The sequence below is a fragment of the Fundulus heteroclitus genome, chromosome 22, assembly GCF_011125445.2.
Source record: "Fundulus heteroclitus isolate FHET01 chromosome 22, MU-UCD_Fhet_4.1, whole genome shotgun sequence".
Taxonomy (NCBI): Eukaryota; Metazoa; Chordata; class Actinopteri; order Cyprinodontiformes; family Fundulidae; genus Fundulus; species Fundulus heteroclitus.
This window is the reverse complement of record NC_046382.1, coordinates 3,800,520-3,822,310: the sequence shown is the minus strand read 5'-3', so window position 1 is coordinate 3,822,310 and position 21,791 is coordinate 3,800,520. Positions and strand designations below refer to the sequence as shown.

Below are 21,791 nucleotides of genomic sequence, written 5' to 3'. Positions count from 1 at the left end.
AATGAATCAAACACAGAAGAAGAAAATCTGTTTATTTCACATTAAAACACATGAAGTAGAACTGCAGCAAATCTACAAAAGGAAGATTTAACATGTGAATGTAAAAAGTGTTTAGAAAAATAGGAGCCGACAGAAACAGATAATGTCCAGAGATTGAGAAAAAACTGGCCAACATTTCAATAAAATCTGACTGATGAATGAAAGTAAAAACCCAAGAGAGAAAGTCAACATGCTGATATTCAGAGTGAAGCTTTGACTGGAAACAGGCAGAAAAACAACATGTGGATCCTGGAATAATCCCAGCTTCCATCTTTAAAGGACTGGAAGAGGAAGAAGTTTCCAAGGAATCATTTAGAAGAGTTTCACAAAGAAACAGATTGAATCCATGAATGTGAAAACGTGTTTCTGAGTGAAAGAGACAGATATGAACAGACTGAACTATCTGTTCAACAGGGAGAGGCTTTCTCTGACAGGAGGAGACTCTTTAGACTCAATCAGCACAGAAACACTGAGGAACCATAACTGAACAACCTGAACGCAAAGCCAGGAAGCAGAGGTTCAGTAAATGTGGTGTTGAAGGTGTGGAGGTGGATCAGTGAGTCAGAGGAGACTCTGTAGAAGGACAGAATACCAGCAGGACAGTCCACATACACTGCTACTCTGTTGGAGACGGAGGAGGAGGAGATAAATGTTCCTCTGTTATTGTGATGGACAGAGTAACCATAATCAGAGCAGCTCAGACTCCAGGAGTGATCATTATCTCCAAACCAGCAGTCATCACTGTCTCCTCTCCTCCTGATTCTTCTGTAACTCACTGATATATAAACTTCTCCTCTCCACTCGACCTCCCAGTAACAGCGACCAGTCAGACCAGTTCTACACAGCAGCTGAGGAGCATCAAATCTGTCTGGATGATCAGGATATGACTGAAGCTCCTCCACTAGTGTCACCTTCCTGTTGTCTTCAGACAGTTTGAGTTCTCTGCTCACTGTGTTTGTGTCGATTGTGAGTTGACAGGAATCTGATGGAGAGAACAAAGACAATCCAGCTGCAGTTATTGATCATTTATTGACACTTTGATGATGACTCCTGAATGAGTGATGGACAGTTTGAAGATGGTTGAATGTGAGCTGCTTTGTTGTCATGAATCAAATGAAAAACACACTTACACTTCCTCAGACCTGGTGTCAACCATCGGACTCCAGCAGGCTCCACCCTGAAAGGAGGAGGGGGGTCAGACCATCAGTCTCTTTCAGCAGCAAACATGGACATTACATGTCTCTCAGACACACATTGTCCTCCACTGAGAAAGGACCAGTCCAACATTTGGACACGTCCACTTGTTGTAAAAATCCAGAGAAAGAAAGAAGAGCTGAGAGCAGACAGACACCATGATGATGATGATGATGATGATGATGATGATGATGATGATGATGATGATGAAACATTACAACCTGCAGTGGATTTAGTGTCGCTGTGGGAAATTCACGTGCTCTGTGCTGCAGCGCTCTGATTGGCTGAGATCAGAAATGGAGCAGGTTTTAAAAGAGAAGGGCCGACCTCTTCATGAACTCAGTGACCCTCTGTGGCTGGCAGACCTGGCATCTTTAGTTGATCTTACGCATCGTCTGAATATACTGAACAAGAAGCTACAAGGCAAAGAACAGCTGCTGCCACACCTGTATGCACACCTGAAAGCCTTCTGGGTAAAGCTCCGCCTCTTTGAGACACAACTACGAGGCTTTAATGCTGCACACTTCCCTGCTCTGTCTGAAATCACGTCTGCTTTTCCAAAGGCCGACATTTCTGCTAAAAAGGAGAAATATGTGTCTGTGATTGCATCTCTGGTGACAGAATTCAACCAGCGTCTCCAAGACTTTTCTGTCACTGAAAAACAAATCCAGCTGTTCTCCACCTCCTTCCTGGTGGATGCAGAAGAAGTGGAAGAGAGTCTGCAGTCAGAACTGATTGAAATGCAATGTGATGATTCTCTGCAGAGTCAACATCAGCTTCTCTCCTCCCTGAATTCTTTCAGAGTTTGGATAATGCCAAGTTTCCTCTGATGAGACGCCACGCAGAAACAATGATGAGCCTGTTGGGCTCAACATCCAGATGTGAACAAAGATTTTCTCTGTTAAATCAGAACAAAAGCAGACTGAGAAGCAGAATGACTGACAGCATCTCTGTGAAGTCCTTCGTGTCTCAACCACCAAACTTTCTGCTGACATGTCAGCCATCCTTCAATCAAAGGACAGCATCACTGCTCCCACTGACTGCAATGTTCTTCACATTATAGCTTACTTAGAAATACACACAGTATTCATGTGGCAATATGGCACCTCTAGTGTGGCCCTTTGTTTAGTTTTCTGGATTTGGCCCTCACTAAAAAAGTTTGGACACCCCTGGTATAAAGTGTTAATGTTCCCCCTTTTATTTAGGAAGATAAAAAAGGTGAATAAAATAAATCTACTTTAGGACCTTTAAATGAAATAAAGACAAGTAACAAGTGCTTCTCTGCATAAAACACTAAAATAAAAACACTCAGGGTGTCAATCTAAAATCACAGTTCAATAATATTTGCTTAAATGCTTATTAATTAAAGCTAAAGCCAGCAAACACCAAGCTAACCCTACGTTGCAGGCCTGTTTCCATGCTTGTGAATATGGAGACCAAACTCAGTGGTCGCTTCACTCAAAGAGCAAATAATAAACTAAAAAGGTCCCTTGTGCCAGATGAATAATAATCCTAACAGAAACGCTCTGCTCCGTTTAGTCCTCCTCTCCTGTGGAAAAAACTCAGCTCCCACAGTCACAGCTCTGACTCCAATACTAGGCCACCTGCTTTATAAGTTTGGTTTTTATTAATTCTGCATTATTTTAACTACATGCGCTGTGTTTCTGTGCCTCAACACTCTTACTGCTCCTCTCTCCTCCCTTCCCTCAGACCAGGGTGCTTTTATCAGCGGCCAGCCTTCAAAACGTGAATAACTACGTTTAATGTCCTCCCACTCGTACCAAAATGTCCCAATTAAAGTCAATAGGAGAGTCAGTAGCTGTGTTTCATGCTATTTTGTTTTTAACCACACAGAACCAGCGGTGCTTCAATGGAATGCTGCCTTGCTCTTTAATTCAGGTGAGCATAATTACGTTAAATGTAATTTAGGTGTGGACTTTTAAGAGTCATTTTAAGGAACTTGTAACATCAGGGGCTTCAGCTCAGACCCATTATTCCTCCTCTTCCCTCTAAAGGAGCCCTTTACACTATTTATCCATTTTTCCCACTGTTTATTCCTCACATGCAGAGCACCAATGGGGATAAAATCTGCCCACCTCACCGCCTCAAACTGATATCATTAGTATAAATTATGCTGATACCAGATGTTACCAAAAAAGTGTTTTTTTCTACAGTCACTTAGGGACCAGAGAGACGCAGAGCTTGAAAAGCTGCACCTTTACTCATCAACTCTGGGGTTGCAATGCATAAAAAGTGCTATATTTCCTGTAGGATTCTCCAATAAAGACTATTAGTGGGCTAAAAGCGAAGCAGAAAGTCATTATTCCGTCCGCTCTGACCACAAACAAAACGCTCAGAGAACAACTTCAAACTGAGCCTTCAGCTTGGTAATTACGCACCAGAGCGCCCTGAGGAGAGCAATAGAGGAGATTTGTCTGGTCAGAGCAGAGACTGAGATGAGAAACCTGTCGCTGTGAAAGGTGATTATGGTTATAAACTGTAACAGGCTAGAAGTTCATGGAGCTGAAAAGAGGGAAACATCAGCAGCTGGATCAGCATAAAGACGCAGCGTGAACCCCTGAGTGCTTTAGGTGGTTTCCCAGTGGCTCCTCTCCAAAATACTCTCAGAACTGATCATGCAGCCCGTTCAGATGCTGATGACCGGTTTCTCAGAGTTGAGCGGCAGCGCTGTCTTATATTTCTTAGCGCCTCCCCTGCGACTCTTTAGCGCCCCCCATGGGAGGCGCGCCTCACCTATTGAAAACCACTGATCTAGGCTACATGGTCCTGATCCAAGCTGGATGTGTTCTGAATGGATGGATCTGAGGCTTCAAAGCAGCTTTTAAAGCCAACATATCACCAGAACCCAGTTCTGCATTGTTGGGTCTCACCTCAGACGGTCAGAGGGACCAACAAAGTTCTACCTCTTCAATCTGCTGCTCACTGCAGCCTTGAAATGCAGATCAACTGATTGGTTGAAGGCAGAACCTCCATCCTACAACTGGTGGTGCTGAAAGTTTGGGCCAGGTACCAAATGGAGAGAAGAACCAACTTGACTTTGTGACAGCAGAGCTCTGACCCAAGACTGGTTGATTATCTGGTTGTTGTTCTTTTTCTCTTTTTGTTGTTAAAAAAATGAAAAACTCAATAAAATGAAGTTTAAAGTGTGTTTAAAGTGTTTCATCATGTGAATCTAACTGGTGAACTTCTCTTTCACAAATATATTCAGAGTTCCTATTCAGCACCATTAAAGATCCTCGGCCCTTTAATTTTCCCTGTGAGCCGTTCTTAGTGAGGAGAATATTACAGAAAACTGGGTAATGATCTCTGCCTGCAGACGAGTCGTCTAATAAATCCCATTTTACAACCAACTGAAATATTCCTGGACACTAGTGTTAAATCAAGGACTGATCCATCTCCTGGATGAACATCTGTTCTGGTCCATGTTCCATCATTCAACAGAATAAATTATTATCCTCTAAATGTTCTTCTACCATTTCTCCATTTCCATCTGTTCTGTTTCCTCCCCATAATATTCCATGTGCATTAAAGTCACCACATATTACTGATTATCTCCACCATTAATCTGCATTAACTGATTCAGATCTAACTTTTTACAAGGATTATAATAGTTAACCTTAATTAATTAACCTCATTTATTATTCTCTCTATTACTACATATTCTAGATCAGTTCCTCTACTTATTTCTCTCCATGTTAGATGATCTTTTCTAAATGTTGAACATCCTCCTCCTGTTTCTTCCTTCCTGTCACTGAAACATTTCCACTTATTCAGAAAACTAGTTACAGTTTTATTTTGTCTTTTACACATTTTAACCATCTGTGCTTCTTTAAACACATTTAACACGTTTTCACCTCTCATCACAACAACCTCCTGCCATCTTGGAGGAAAAGTCACCATGAATGATGTGACATTTTCTCCATAATCACACATGAACTCTGAGCTGCTGCTTTCAGCTCCGTACCTGGATCATCTAGTCTGGAGTCAAAAGGAAAGAAGGGAACCAAATCTCAGCAGCACCAGATTTAGCTCCACAAATGTGATAAAATAAAAACTGAATAAAGTTACGACCAAAATGATTCTTAATCCTGGCTGATCTAGATTTAAAGATATTTTCATTCAACCAAAAAGTAGGAAGGAAATGAGGCAGGTAGCTTTCAAAATAAATATCTAAATATTTTATTAGAATGGCATGTTGTAAATCATTTGTAGTCTTTTTAATGATGAATGTTATACTAGTATTACTGATTTTAAAGCACTGGGACCCATTTAATTAGTGCTGAGCAGGTTTCTGCATCTTTCTAATGTTATTCTGACATTTGTCTTTGGGGCTCAGAGTCCTGCAGGCAGGAAGTCCTCTTACCATCACCATCATTTCTGGACCACAGTCCTGCCTTCAGAACATCACTCGTCTATAGCAGCTATTTTATTTTACAGATCCTTCAGATTATGATTATTGATCTTTGTATTTTTAAATCTTTCCGACATATCTGGTCTGAATGCACCTGTATAACTTTCCTGTGATAAAGAAGCTCACATGCTTACAGATTTACTGTGTTTCCACATCCAAGGACACAGACAGGAGTTGAGTTAGATAGGAACTGGATCGTACCAGTGGCTGCAGATGGCTGCAATGATTGATCAGTCTGATCAATCATTGTCATAAAGTTCCTCTATACCTTTATTCCTCCATACCTGAGAGTTTCCAGTCTCCAGCGTGGATCCTTCAGTCCAGCCGACAGCAGCTTCACTCCTGAGTCTCCTGGATGATTGTAGCTCAGGTCCAACTCTTTCAGATGGGAGGGGTTGGAGCTCAGAGCTGATTTCAGAGAAACACAGCCTTCCTCTGAGACCAGACAGCCTGACAAGCTGCAGACACACAATTCAAACACATGATCTTCAAGCAGTGCTCAAGAAGCTGCTGCTCAGCTGGTTTTATAAATAAATATAAAATAGAAATGGATATTGTAACGCCAAATATTGTAAAAACATACGGCTTTATGATCAACCGGAAGCAGTTCAGCGTGTTTGGTTTTGCGCAAACACGCAGAATCAGTTGTGTCTGATATAATATTTCTGACAAAACTGTTTTTATGAACGTATTTCTTTTTAAAAAAAATAAGGCTTTTTTTAAAGCCACAGATAATCACATTTAATGACTTTTAATGCCAATTAAGGCCTTAATTTTAAGAAAAATAATTTAATGACTTTTAATGCTTTTCAATGACCTGTGGAAACCCTGTGAGTCAACTCTGGTGGACGTGATGACCAGGAAACTGGGACATGGAGAGGACAAACTATCTACCACTCATGTTCTGCGTTATTGTGGGAAACTGGGAGATAATTAAAGGGTTTCTCTCAGAAAGAAAGTCAAGCCTAAACAAACAACTTCACCTTCAAAAACACTGGGTCCTGGTTATGGGAGTAGCTTTTCCCCTGTTACCATCAGACTGTTGAACTCTAAACTGGACTCTGCATCACACTTGCATCGTTATTTTGCACTACCAACATTGTAAGAGCCATATGATTGAAATTAGTAATTATTGATGTGACGGGAGCTCATGGTCTGGTGTGGGGGTGATGGGTGTGTCAGGAGGGGCGTGACTGTCACCAAGGTATGAATGGGAGCCAAACTGACGCGCTGTTTTTTTTGTATGTATGAGGAAGTGGGTGCGTCGGTGTAGGTCGTAATTTCTGTTGACCTTGCTATAATGTTGCTTATTGATGGCAACAACGAATGGGTTTAGCCTGGTCAGTATGTGTCAGTATCTGTAAAGTTGAAGCATAGCTGTCAAGTGGAATAAACGGATGATTGCAACCACCAGAAGCGATTTGGAGTTTATTGAAGCACGCGTCAGCCCAAGTGCGGCCCTCTACAAACTCATTAGTTTGCCGCACATCTAAACGTTGTCCAACTTTTTATAATCCATTTAAATAGTACACAACTGAACGTTTACTGTATTTTTGCACCATATTATTTTGCACTGCACTGAACTTTTCATATTAATGCCTTTTTGCACCATTACTTTTGCCCCATAAACATGGAAGAACATCATTCTGCACATTTAAAAAAAACAGTTGTTTCTCCTGCATTACTACATTCTTGTCAATGCTGCACTTTATACTGTAATGTTATCTTATTCCAACTGCAATCTCATTACACTGTCGTAAGCTGTATGCAACGAAATTTCGCTTTGGCTACACTCTGTACATACAAAATGACAATAAAGTTTGTCTGTCTAATGAGATCTGGGGCTGTTTAGAAAACATCCAGGGCTTCAGATGATTTTGGTAGAATAACACCTTTTTCTCACTTTTTCTGCTTCCAGCTCTGCTTTGGTTTCTCTGCTTCATCTTTCTCTGTTCTGATCTCTCCTGCTGCTCAATCAGCGCACTGCATTCTGGGATCTTTATGTGCTGAGACAGAATAGTCCATTTTAGTAAATGGAAAGGGGAGCAGAAGTTGATGCATTATGTTATATTTTTGTTACTTTTGTGATTGTAAATTTTAAATATTTTATACAAAACACACATAAATAATTAATGGGTACTGTTGGCTGGGTAACCAGCGGGTCCCCTTACTGGTGGGGGCCCAGGTGATTGTTTTCAGCTTCTCTGCATTGAGGTAACGTATTGTTGTCTGTAGATGAATAATATATCAGAATCAGAATGTTTATTATTGTCATTGTACATCATGTTCCACACATGTACAACGAGATTAAAGCCAGCTCCAACCAGTGCACTAATATTAAAATGTCAGATAATCAAAAATATATACAGTACAATATACAGTAGTGTTATGTACATTGCAAATATACGATATATATATATATATATATATATATATATATATATATATATATATATATATATATATATATATATATATATATATATATGTGTGTGTGTGTGTGTGTGTGTGTGTGTGTGTAAATATTTCAGGACAGAAACTGTAAATATTGTACAGTGTCAAAATTGCATCATGAATATTGTCAATAAACTTATATTCCCATCATGTTTTATCAGGTAATGGACATAAATCTGGTTTCAACAGGATAGAGAACTTTGTACCTGAGAGTTTCCAGTCTGCAGTTTGGACTCTCTAGTCCAGCAGAGAGAAGCTTCACTCCTGAATCCTGCAGGTTGTTGTTACTCAGGTCCAGTTCTCTGAGACTGGAGGACTGGGAGCTGAGAACTGAGGACAGAGCTTCACAGCTTCTCTCTGAGAGGTTACAGCCACTCAGTCTGAGGAGACAGGGAGAAAAATCTGCTATTAAACAATTCATCAGAAATATTGTTGATTTCTTTACAGTCACCAATGTTCTCCTTGGAAAGATTGATGGGTCTGTCTGATTTTACATGTCTTTATGTTGCCTTTTGTTGTGAACTGGTTCATTATAAATAAACTACCTTTAGGTGTAATTTAGGATGCCGAGATGGAGAAAAAGTGACGAGGTTCAGAGAAACTGTGAATAAAAACAACTTGCTTTTTAAGCATAACTGCCAAATAACTGCCAAATGTTAAGCATAACTGCCAAATGTTCAAAAATAATAGAAATGTTTGTGGCAGGGCCGTCAACAGCTGCCATGGCTGATGATGACGGTGGAGGAGACATCAGGTCTCTCAGTGGCAGCAACATGTAGCAGAACCTGCGCTAAGCTGGGCCACTTTCAGAACACAAGGCTGTGTAATGAGCAGGTTAAAGCAACCCAACCATTTGGTAAATCTGATAAAATGATACAACGTCAATACAGTAATCTTAGCTAATGTTCTAAGTCTTTTAAAGGTATACTATGCAACCGGGGTTGATTTTCCAGCGAGGCTCCCCCCAGAGGGCGAAAGTAAAAGTGCACTGTCGTAAATATGCTCAGCTGTTCTCCTGTTTTCTCCGTCAAGCCAGGCGCGGTTGTTTTGAGCTTAGCAGACAGGCGAACGCAACGAAAAGTAAAAAAAAAAGGGCAGTACAAACAATGACTAACACAGTGAAAGTATGAACATGCACAGAGAGAGAGAGAAACCATTCCAATGTTACTTACAATCGCATCAGCAGAAACGCGAGGTCCGCGTCAGCTTTGCCATTAAAACTGAAAACTATACAGCAATAATTATGACACATTTTATTGGGATGGGGCTCCTGAATATATTTCATTCATCAAAGTGTTCATGAAATAAAACCTTTGAGAATCACTCCTATACGGTGTGTCCTATACTGCGTCTGGTTTGTATTCATAGGGAATAAAGGTCAGACAAAAGATAACAAATCCATCAGTGAACTAACATTTTCATCATGTTTTTTCAGGTAATGAACAGAAATCTGGTTTCACCAGGATGGAGAACTTTGTACCTGAGAGTTTCCAGTCTGCAGTTTGGACTCTCCAGTCCAGCAGAGAGAAGCTTCACTCCTGAATCCTGCAGGTTGTTGTTACTCAGGTCCAGTTCTCTGAGACTGGAGGACTGGGAGCTGAGAACTGAGGACAGAGCTTCACAGCTTCTCTCTGAGAGGTTACAGCCACTCAGTCTGAGGAGACAGGGAGAAAAATCTGCTATTAAACAATTCATCAGAAATATTGTTGATTTCTTTACAGTCACCAATGTTCTCCTTGGAAAGATTGATGGGTCTGTCTGATTTTACACGTCTTTATGTTGCCTTTTGTTGTGAACTGGTTCATTATAAATAAACTACCTTTAGGTGTAATTTAGGATGCCGAGATGGAGAAAAAGTGACGAGGTTCAGAGAAACTGTGAATAAAAACAACTTGCTTTTTAAGCATAACTGCCAAATAACTGCCAAATGTTAAGCATAACTGCCAAATGTTCAAAAATAATAGAAATGTTTGTGGCAGGGCCGTCAACAGCTGCCATGGCTGATGATGACGGTGGAGGAGACATCAGGTCTCTCAGTGGCAGCAACATGTAGCAGAACCTGCGCTAAGCTGGGCTGCTTTCAGAACACAAGGCTGTGTAATGAGCAGGTTAAAGCAACCCAACCACTCGGTAAATCTGAGAAAATTATACAACGTCAATACAGTAATCTTAGCTAATGTTCTAAGTCTTTTAAAGGTATACTATGCAACCGGGGTTGATTTTCCAGCGAGGCTCCCCCCAGAGGGCGAAAGTAAAAGTGCACTGTCGTAAATATGCTCAGCTGTTCTCCTGTTTTCTCCGTCAAGCCAGGCGCGGTTGTTTTGAGCTTAGCAGACAGGCGAACGCAACGAAAAGTAAAAAAAAAAGGGCAGTACAAACAATGACTAACACAGTGAAAGTATGAACATGCACAGAGAGAGAGAGAAACCATTCCAATGTTACTTACAATCGCATCAGCAGAAACGCGAGGTCCGCGTCAGCTTTGCCATTAAAACTGAAAACTATACAGCAATAATTATGACACATTTTATTGGGATGGGGCTCCTGAATATATTTCATTCATCAAAGTGTTCATGAAATAAAACCTTTGAGAATCACTCCTATACGGTGTGTCCTATACTGCGTCTGGTTTGTATTCATAGGGAATAAAGGTCAGACAAAAGATAACAAATCCATCAGTGAACTAACATTTTCATCATGTTTTTTCAGGTAATGAACAGAAATCTGGTTTCAACAGGATGGAGAACTTTGTACCTGAGAGTTTCCAGTCTGCAGTTTGGACTCTCCAGTCCAGCAGAGAGAAGCTTCACTCCTGAATCCTGCAGGTTGTTGTTACTCAGGTCCAGTTCTCTGAGACTGGAGGACTGGGAGCTGAGAACTGAGGACAGAGCTTCACAGCTTCTCTCTGAGAGGTTACAGTAACTCAGTCTGAGGAGACAGGGAGAAAAATCTGCTATTAAACAATTCATCAGAAATATTGTTGATTTCTTTACAGTCACCCATGTTCTCCTTGGAAAGATTGATGGATCTGTCTGATTTTACACGTCTTTATGTTGCCTTTTGTTGTGATCCTGTTCATTATAAATAAACTGAAGCAACATGAATCAATATTTACCTCATTAGCAGAATTCTCACTATCAGAAATAAAAGCAGCAACAATCTGTGTCCTTACAGAGCTTTGTTGGAGGCTTTAACCACTGGCAGCAGCCTCAGAAGAACCTCCTCTGAAGCAGAGTATTTCTTCAAGTCAAACACATCCAGATCTTCTGCTGATGACACTAAGATGAAGATCAGAGCTGACCACTGAGCAGGAGACAGTTTATCTGTGGAGAGACTTCCTGAACTCAGAGACTGTTGGATCTCCTCCACTAGAGAACGATCCTTCAGTTCATTCAGACAGTGGAACAGATTGATGCTTTTCTCTGCAGACACATTCTCACTGATCTTCTCCTTGATGTACTGAACTGTTTTCTGATTGGTCTGTGAGCTACTTCCTGTCTGTGTCAGCAGACCTTGTAGGAGTCTCTGATTGGTCTGCAGTGAAAGTCCCAGGAGGAACCGGAGGAACAAGTCCAGGTGTCCATTTGGACTCTGTAAGGCCTGATCAACAGCTCTCTGGTGAAGAGACTTTAGTTTAGGTTTAAAAAATGAAGACCACTTAGATGTTTGTGTTTCTTCCATCAGGTTGACACCACGATTTATGAAGGTCAGATGAACATGAAGAGCAGCCAGAAACTCCTGAACACTCAGATGGACGAAGCAGAACACCTTGTCCTGGTACAGCCCTCTCTCCTCTCTAAAGATCTGTGTGAACACTCCTGAGTACACTGAGGCTGCTCTGATATCGATGCCACACTCTGTCAGGTCTGATTCATAGAAGATCAGGTTTCCTTTCTGCAGCTGATCAAAAGCCAGTTTTCCCAAAGACTCAATCATCTTCCTGCTCTCTGGACTCCAGTCTGGATCTGTTTCAGCTCCTCCATCATACTTGACCTTCTTCACTTTGGTCTGAACCACCAGGAAGTGGATGTACATCTCAGTCAGGGTGCTGGGCAGCTCTCCTCCCTCTCTGGTCTCCAACACGTCCTCCAGAACCGTAGCAGTGATCCAGCAGAAGACTGGGATGTGGCACATGATGTGGAGGCTTCTTGATGTCTTCATGTGGGAGATGATCCTCCTGGCCTGCTCCTCATCTCTGAATCTCTTCCTGAAGTACTCCTCCTTCTGTGGGTCAGTGAACCCTCTGACCTCTGTCACCATGCCAACACACTCAGGAGGGATCTGATTGGCTGCTGCAGGTCGTGTGGTTATCCAGAGGCGAGCAGAGGGAAGCAGTTTTCCCCTGATGAGGTTTGTCAGCAGAACATCCACTGAGGTGGACTCTGTAGCATCAGTCAGGATCTCCTGGTTCTGGAAGTCCAGAGGAAGTCGACTCTCATCCAGACCATCAAAGATGAACAGAACCTGGAAGTGTTCAAAGCTGCAGATTTCTTTGGTTTCAGTAAAGAAGTGATGAACAAGGTCCACCAAGCTGAACTTTTTCTCTTTCAGCACATTCAGCTCTCTGAAGGTGAATGGAAATATGAAGTGGATGTTCTGGTGGGCTTTGTCTTCAGCCCAGTCCAGAGTGAACTTCTGGGTTAAGATTGTTTTCCCAATGCCAGCCACTCCCTTTGTCATCACTGTTCTGATTGGTTGATCTCTTCCAGGTGGGACTTTAAAGATGTCTTCTTGTCTGATGGTTGTTTCTGGTCTGTGTGGTTTCCTGGATGCTGTTTCAATCTGTCTGACCTCATGTTCCTCATTGACCTCTCCAGTCCCTCCCTCTGTGATGTAGAGCTCTGTGTAGATCTGGTTCAGAAGGGTTGGACTTCCTGCTTTAGCGATCCCCTCAAACACACACTGGAACTTCTCCTTCAGACCAGATTTTAGTTTATGTTGAATTGGAGCAATATGTTCTAAATTAACACAAAAAGTGAAATCAGAAAAGAAGATGATGTGAATAAATGTGATTCCATCTCTTCAGACATCAGTAAATGTGTGATTTATCCATCAGGTTAAATCTTTGTAGAAATCCTCTTACTGCTCTGCAGACGGTCAGCCAGCTCCTCCTGCTTCATCCTCCTCAGGAAGTTCACAGTGATCTTCATCAGTGCTTCTCTGCTGCTCCTCCTTTGCTCTTCATCCTCACCTTCCAACACCTCCTCATCATCTCTCTGACTCTCTGAGCAGTCTGGGTCATCTGGACTCAGAACCTTCTGGAACTTCTTCAGCTCCTTCTTCACAAAAGTGACAATGTTGTCTTCCAGCAGCTGGAACAGAATAATATATGAAGGACACATCAGACTGAGATCATGGATCCAAACATCAGAACCATGTTGGACAGACTGACGGTCCACTGGTCCACAAAGTCCAGCATGGAGACGACTGAACAGAACCGATGGAAAAGTAGTTGTTGTTCATGTACAGACCATAAATATGGAGTCCAGCTGGGTTTGATGCTGCTGGGCAGACGGACCTCTGGGAACCTCTGAGTTCTGCTGGTCCACTCTGTGGAGGAACCAGAACAATTAGGAAGGAAGTAAATATTCATCCAGCAGTTTTCACAGATGAAATCACCAAGAGCTTCACAGTAAAAGTCCTTAGAACAGAAAAACTGAGGGGGGGGGGGGGCTTATGTTGTGTGGGCCTCACCTCGGACGGCTCCCTTCACCTCCTCTCCCACTTAGACATTGAGGGTTCTGGGCAGTCGCCCGGAGGGGGTGCGCTGGCAACAGCTACCTTCCGGAAGGGGGGTGGGCTGTGCCGTGCATCCCCTTCGGCGCTCCCAGTTTTTAAACGCACTTGAGAACAACATGCAACAACACAACATTTGAGCAGGCATAGGGAGGATCGGGGTCTTCTGCACACCCCCGTTCTCCGATGGCGGCAAAGAGTCTGGGGCCTGGAGGAGGTGCGGGCCACTGTGTCCGGGGTCTTGGCGGGGGGCTGCGGTGTGTAGTCAGCGGCTTGCCAGGTCTGGGGCTGATGCCTCCGCTTCCCCCAGGAGGGGCGGGGGGCAGGGATGGCAAGGGTAAGGTGGGGGGAGGGAGGGGGTTTATTAGGTATTTAGGGGGAGGGGGGGGCTCTGGCCGGGTGGCTCGTGCGGGTCGTGTTGGCCCGCCCTCTTGGGGGGGCCCGGTCCGGGGGGCATCTGGTCTGGGGCCGGGGCCGGGGGTCGGGCACAAGCAGTTGTATAGTCGATTTGGGGTGACCCCCCCCCCCCCTTTGGTCAGTGTTGGATGTGAGTGTTATGTGGGAATGTGTGTACAGCGTCTTTTTTTTTTTTTTTTTTTTTCCTTTTTTTTTTTTTTTTTTCCCAGGTATGGGTGTGGTCCGCTCCCTCTCCCAAGAACATCTCAAGTCTCCGCTAGGTGCGGAGCCCATCCCCCCACGTCCTGCCCTCCTCCACTTCGTTGGCGGGCGCCTTGGCCCCCTGGCGCATTGGTTGGCTTCGGGTTTGGGGCGGGTTCCCGGGCGTGCGCCGGCCCACTCCCGGCGGCCTCTTCGCGGGGCCTGGCCCCCCGGGGGGCGGCCGGGGCCCCCGTCGCGGGGGCGAGGCGCCCCTGGGGCCTCTGGCCCTCAGGGCCCATGGCCGGGACCACTTCAGCGGGGCTAGCTGCCGGCGGAGCCCACAGGCTCGTCCCGCGGCTCTTGAGGGCGTCGGCATTGCGGTGGCTGGGGGATTTCCTCGGGGTCGTCTCTGCTCCTTCCTTGGGGGGGGGGGGGGTTGCAGATATCCTGTGTCGGCCCCTCCTGGGCGACCTGCTTTAGGGACCCCTTTGGGAGTCCGGGGTTACGGGTCCCCTGACGCCTGCCTCTGTGCTCGGGGAAGGTGGGTCTTCGGTTCTCCACAATCACTATCAAGCTATTTCTGGATAATCTTCACCTAAACTAGTGCAGTTTCACATCTCCCACAGGTGCTGGGTCCCAGGTATTAAGTGTTCACTTATATACAGTAATCTTATAATTTATTTATTTATTTATTTATGTTCTTTCACTTTCTTTTTTCAAATATCACATTACACATGTCAGCTTACGTAATAATATATATGATTTAGCAATGGCATCTAGGTGTTATTCGACTGTATCTGTTGCTTTATGTCTGTTGGTTGTGCTGTTCTTTTTGTGTCTCTTTCCAGGTGATGGAGCAGACAAAGAAGGTTTTATCATTCTCTCCCTTTTATCTCCTCTTTCTTTCACCTCTATTCTTTTTTTTCTTTTCTTTCACTTTTTGTTCTTCCTTTACTCTCCCATTGTCATGTCCATATAATTTGAAATTCTCCTTGCAGAAATCATAATAAAGCAATTTACAAGCATAAATCAAGTGGAGCACTATGGCGAAAGCCGTTTGCTCCACTTGTAAAAGCAAAATCTCTCGAGCTCCATCTGGCATTGAGACATCAATTCCTATTGCCATATTGCTAGACAGGACACTGGGGAAAAAAAAAAAAAAAAAAAAAAAAGAACAGAAAAACTGAGCATCAAATGAACACGATTCAAATAAGTTAAAAAGAGGAAGATGAGATAAAAGGATGAAGACCAGAACCACCCAGTAGACATTTTAAAAAGTGGGTCTTGAACTGGGACTTCAAACTGTCCACACTGTCAGCAGATCTGATGCTGGTGGGGACAGTGACCCAGAGCTTGGAGACAGTGGAGGTGAAGGTTCTGTCCACACAGGTCTTCAGGACAGTGTGTGGGACATCCAGCAGGTTCTGATGACTAGATCTGAGGTGGTGTGGACCTGGAGGAGGTCTGAGATATGTGGCTGTGTGTCCATGTAAGGTTCTGTCCTGGATGTGATGCTGAGTATTTTAAAATGGATCCTGTAGGTCCCTGGAAGCCAGTGAGCTCACATTATATCTGTCCACACAGAGACAATCAGAAGGTAAAGGTCCATGAAGGACATCTGGATGTGAGCAGAGAACCAGAGGATCCAGGTAGTTGGAGATGTTTAATGTTCCTGCTGATCCACTAAGAACTAGCAGAACCTCTGATGGTCCACTTCAGCTCAGCTTGGTTCCACCAACCACATGATGAAGCTTTCCTTCCCTGCTGAACTGCTCTCACAACGCACACAGGAACCAAGTCTTGATGGGTCAGACTGGCTCTACCAGCTATTTCCCAGCGGGTCGTGGAAATGTGATCCACTGTTAGTCTGACATGGAGCCAGGAAGCAGCAGAACCTCCTGATCAGCATCAACACTCCAGACATGAAGACATGAAGGTGTTTTCATCAGAACAGGGCAGCAGATTTCTGGAGATAACGGATCAAACCTCTGTCTGCAGATAGAACTGGAACATCTGAGAGCTCACTGGGAGGAACTGGGTTTCTGTTCTTGGCTCTTAAAGAAATGTAACGGGTCATTTCCAGAACCTCAGACCCCGACTGAGGAGACCGGTCCATACTAGGGTGGTGATTGGCTAAAATATCACAACATGATTCCTTGCAGTGAAATCAGGATTTTATTAGTTTCCCAAAGTAACAATAAAGCTGTTGAAGAAAAATCTAGAGAAGCATTTAGACCAGAGCATTTCTGGACCCATTTTAATGAGTTGCTGCAGTTCTGCTAACTTGTCTGAAGCTCAACTGAAATGTAATAAATCCATTGAGATATTTAAGAGCTGAAGAACAGCTGCAGCTCTAAACTCCTGTGAGGGAACAACACCAAGTCTCTGGTTCTGATCCCAGTGATTGTTCCAGCTCCAGCTGAGAAGAACTGAAACTCTTCATCACTAAAACTGAGGAAGACTTTCAGATACGAAGACAAAACGGTTCAGGAACAAAGAAAGAAAGTCCAGTTGGTTCCATGTTGGATTTGATTCAATCACTATGAATATGGGAGAGGGACTAAAGAGTCCAGTTAGCTCATTAACATGGAACAGAACCAATCAGAGTGAGCTCCAGTCCAAACTAAATCTTTGACTTTAAGCAGAGAAAAGTGTTTAATGATGGCGACTAATCAATGAGGCCCAAAAGCAAACAGATCAGAGCTGTTAAACATGATGTAGCAGCATCCAGGACGCCTCCAACAACATCCATTCTTTCCACTTTCACTGCTGTGGTTCTGGAGAACATCCAACACACACCGCTTCACATATGAACATAGAAATGTGGGAAAAAGAGCTGAGCTCACGTTAAACACATGTTGGAATAAAAACATTTCAGACTGACTCAGTTTCCACAGTTACAGCAGTTAGATACAGCTCACCTCTCTGAGGATGCAGGTCCAGAAGATTTGAAGTTAATGAAACGATGGTTTGACCAGTCGCTCTTAAAGGACACACAGCTGGGTTCTGGTTCTGGTTCATGTTTATGTGTCAGTCTCTTAGGAATCCTGTCAGAAGAAACATAATTTAACAGATTTGGAGAGTTTTATTTAAATATTCCTTAAATATGAGTTTTGTTTATGTTTTAATGCGACTGATGCTAAAATAAAGAGATGTGAGACTCAACAGAACCAGACAGTTCATAAACTTGATGTTCTGAATGGTTCCCATCAGAACCGATCCAATCCTCCATCATGTTCCTGATCATTGATCCTCCTGAATAAAGTCCAGCCTTGTTTCTAGAGCAGAAAGAGCTGTTTCTGAGACAAACATGTTGGTTAGAAATGACTGAGAGGACAGTTTGGTGATATTAGTGTTGAGCTCTGACATGGAGAAGAATCCTGAGTCCTTTTCACTCGGACCATCAAGGAGGTTCTGATGGAGCTTCATTAAGTCTTGGTGTTGTGTTTGTAACGTACTGAGGTGGAACCAAAGCTGATCCACTGCTGAGTCCAGAATAGAGGTTGTTCTAGACGCCTGATCAATAATGAAGTGAAGCAGCTGATGCCCACTAGTCAGAACTGACAGTTTTCTCCATTTGAACCAGAATCACTGATTAAAATCATGATGTGATGAATTGTCAGCTTCATATATTCACACAACAGAAATTCATCTGAATTTAAATGAAAAACTGAACTTGACTGCATTGTTTTCTAACTGGGATTAAATTTAAATTTAATCTAAATTATGAAACTGGACTGACTGTAAATTTCTGTGTCTAAGCTGGATGTTTTGTAAAGTGTCTCTAGACGACATCTGTTGTGAATCAGAGCTTTAGAAATAAAATGATGTGAACCAAAGCTGCTCTAGTAGCTACAACCTACAACCACATTGGCTCCATCATGTTGGATGGATTATCATTTCTAATGAGAAGCAGACGTTCTTCCACTAATCATCTCCTGATCTTCCCAGTATCTACTGTTCTAAATGTGTTCTGTGTTTCCAGAACCGCTTCAGTCTAACTGATCCAGACTGCAGGTAGGTGGCTGTTTCCTCCATGAGTCCAGAGGTCAGCTGGGGGAAATGCAGGAAATGTGTTGGAAGTTGGTGAGTTTCTCACATCCAGACATTTTAAGCAGAATTACCATCTCAATGTGGTGGAGGGTTCTGTTGGTTCCTGAGATCCTGGTACCATGGTGTCCTGGGCTGGTTGGGTCTCCATGGCATGTTGACGTCAGGAGAGGATCAGACAAAGAGAGATCCAACACCTCCTGGAGCCAGGCCTGCAGGGTGGAGGTCAGGAGGGGTTCAAAAGTGGGCATCTAATGTTCTAGCTCTGACTCCTTGAGCTTGGATGGATCCAGGTCCAAAAGCTACAGAACCCCCTCCATGTGGGCCACCATCTGCAGCGAGGTCAGGTTCTATAGGAGTTGGGTAACAGGTGAGGATGAGGAGCTGGGTGTTATAATTCCTGGGATCATATTCTGGATCTAGAGACCAGGAGGTTTATCTCACTGGTGGGTCAGGAACCAGAGCTGGTGTAGGAGGTTAACTGGTACCAGCTAGATGTTTGGACTCACCTCCATGGACAGCTTGGGTTCTGGAAACAAACTCCTGCAGAGTGGCTGGACTTTCTCCTCCTCTAGGGTTCACCCAGAGAGGATTCTGGTGGCTGTAGAGAAACTAGTGGATCTTCAGTTTGCTGTGAAGAAGTTCTGTAAACCAATGGGTCCAAAAAGGACAGGACAGTCCATCCCCGGCTCTGGCTGTTTTGATCAGCACGCCTCCTTTCTTTTGGTCCAGTTTAGAGATTTTTACAAAAAATTGATTAAAAGTTTGATTAAATTAATTTATCATTTATTTTAAAGGAAGGTTCAACAATAAATATTTGAAGGAAAGATTAATCTTCTAAGCAATTCACTGAACTCTGAGTGGAATAAATTGTTTATTTTTCCAAACCCAACAAACTCTTTTTAAATACTCTGTACTTTTATATGGAGCAAAAATAATAATTATATTTTTGCATCACAATGAAGGAGCTTTATGTTCAATGGTGAACAGGACTAGAACTGGGTTCTACAGAACCACAGAGAACCAATCAGAGTGAGCTCCAGTCCAAACTAAATCTTTGACTTTAAGCAGAGAAAAGTGTTTAATGATGGCGACTAATCAATGAGGCCCAAAAGCAAACAGATCAGAGCTGTTAAACATGATGTAGCAGCATCCAGGACGCCTCCAACAACATCCATTCTTTCCACTTTCACTGCTGTGGTTCTGGAGAACATCCAACACACACCGCTTCACATATGAACATAGAAATGTGGGAAAAAGAGCTGAGCTCACGTTAAACACATGTTGGAATAAAAACATTTCACACTGACTCAGTTTCCACAGTTACAGCAGTTAGATACAGCTCACCTCTCTGAGGATGGAGGTCCTGAAGATTTGAAGTCAATGAAACGACCAATTGACCTGTCGCTCTTAAAGGACACACAGCTGGGTTCTGGTTCTTGTTGAGGTTTACTTTTCAGTCTCTCAAGCATTCTGTAAGAAGAGTACTTGTTTTAATAGCTACATAGAGGGATCAGCTGGTTCTGTTGGTCTGGGTCGTATTCAGACAGAAACTAAAGTAAAGATTCTTCCATAAATGTCTGATCAGCCGTCCTTCTTTCTAGGATGAATAATGTTGAACACATGTTGGTCATCAAGATCCAGGAAATGTTCTGGAAGTTGGTGAGTTTTTCCAGATGTGTCCTGCTGGAACCCAGAGCTCTAAGCAACAGGCTGGTGTCACTCAGCTGGTTGTGCAACACTGACTTGCTGTTTGTCAGAACCCACTGGTACCATGCTGAGCTGCTCTGTTCAGTCTGGATGAAGCAGCAAAGAGGAACAGCAGCAGCTTCAGGACCACTTGGTCTCTTCTGGCCTGATATAGTGAGAACGCTGTGTGAAAAGGGCTCTGGACACTTAGAGATGCTGATCTCACCTCTGAGCGTGGCTCTGGCTCTCAGCTTCCCCACACAGAGTGGTTTTAGAGGGAGGGACTCCCTCCTCTCTGTCCTCACACTGATCCATGCTGCTGAATTCACATCCACATCAGCTCACACACACTTTCTACCTTCACCTGCAGAGGAAATACAAATCATTCATCTGCACATCAACTCTGATCATTGTTTATTTGGACGAGTTTAATAAAAAAGAATAAACTGTTTGCATTTTGCTACCATGAAAATCAGACTTAAACTAAATCAAACATGTTTGAGTTTCCAGACTTTGAGAACAAACAGACACTAAAGGATGATGTTGAAGGAATGCAGTGATTCCAGTTTGACTGGAAAGACTAAAAGGAGTTACAGAACCACAGACGACGGTTTAGAACCAGGAACTAAAAAAATTAAAAAACAAACTTTTAATCTAGCACTTAAATAATTTACACTAAGACAAATTATACATTTATTCCTTTAGATTAGTCTTCAAAAAGCAGAGATGAAACTTTGTGCTGAAATCAGAAGTGAACATGTTCTCCAGACATCAGAGAGCAGAAACAAAGAGGAAAGTTCCTCAAGACAAAGTTCTGGTAGGAAACAAAGCAAACTTACAGTTTGTTCAGACGGTCCAAAGTGCTGAAGAACAAGATCTGAACCACTGAGACACAGGTGAGCTGCTACCTGGAAGGAGGCGGAGCTTCAGCTGTGATGGAGGCAGGACAGGTAGGTTAGTGGGAGGAGTTCAGATCTGACTGCCTTCTGGTTCTCAGACTCATCTCTGCTGTTCTGCTGAAGAACCTGGTGCTACCTAGAAAGCAGGTGATGTAAAAACTCAGTTTAACTGTCTGCTAACAGTGAATTCAGAGAAACTCTGGTTCTTTTCTCCAGAAAGAGGGACCAGTCTGACTCTGAGGAACAGACTGAGAAGACAAGCTGCTCCCTGCAGGATCTCCATGAGAAACTCTGACGTTCTTCTGCTCAGCCTAGAACATCAGTCTGAATGTGTTCCTCACTATTAAACCACATTCTTTGCTTCACTGTTGGACATTTTTCTGACCCACATGTGATGAGCTGTTATCCCCACATGTAGTCACTGTACTGGAATAATGTTAACCTGAATTATTTTAATCTGTGTTATGATTCATAAACACATAATCATGACTAAGTTCCATGTTTCTGCCTTGTTCTTGTTCTCAGATGTTCTGAAGGTTCCTCATCAGTGATGCAGAAAACTTCATGTCTACAGAGTGTTGATCAGTCAGAGAAATGATTGAAGTGAAACAGATCTTACCATCATGATGTGAGTTTGTGGAGTTAAAACCAGCGAGGCAGTTCTATTTCTCTGATCTCAGCAATAAAAACACTAATAATAG

The 21,791-nt window shown here is 43.1% G+C and overlaps 1 protein-coding gene across 1 annotated transcript; it reads right to left on the bottom strand.

Moving 5' to 3' along the window:
- Positions 1 to 494: 494 nt before the first annotated feature.
- Positions 495 to 20,448, bottom strand: LOC118557032 (NACHT, LRR and PYD domains-containing protein 12-like). The gene is made up of 9 exons (XM_036125905.1): positions 20,418 to 20,448; positions 19,850 to 19,975; positions 13,591 to 13,669; positions 13,203 to 13,431; positions 11,292 to 13,077; positions 9,600 to 9,773; positions 8,326 to 8,499; positions 1,170 to 1,216; positions 495 to 1,021 (listed from the first exon to the last, which is right to left on the bottom strand). The coding sequence occupies exons 2-9, from the start codon at positions 19,972 to 19,974 to the stop codon at positions 495 to 497; spliced, it is 3,141 nt and encodes a 1,046-aa protein (XP_035981798.1). The 5' UTR covers position 19,975; positions 20,418 to 20,448.
- Between the last annotated feature and the right edge of the window lie 1,343 nt (positions 20,449 to 21,791).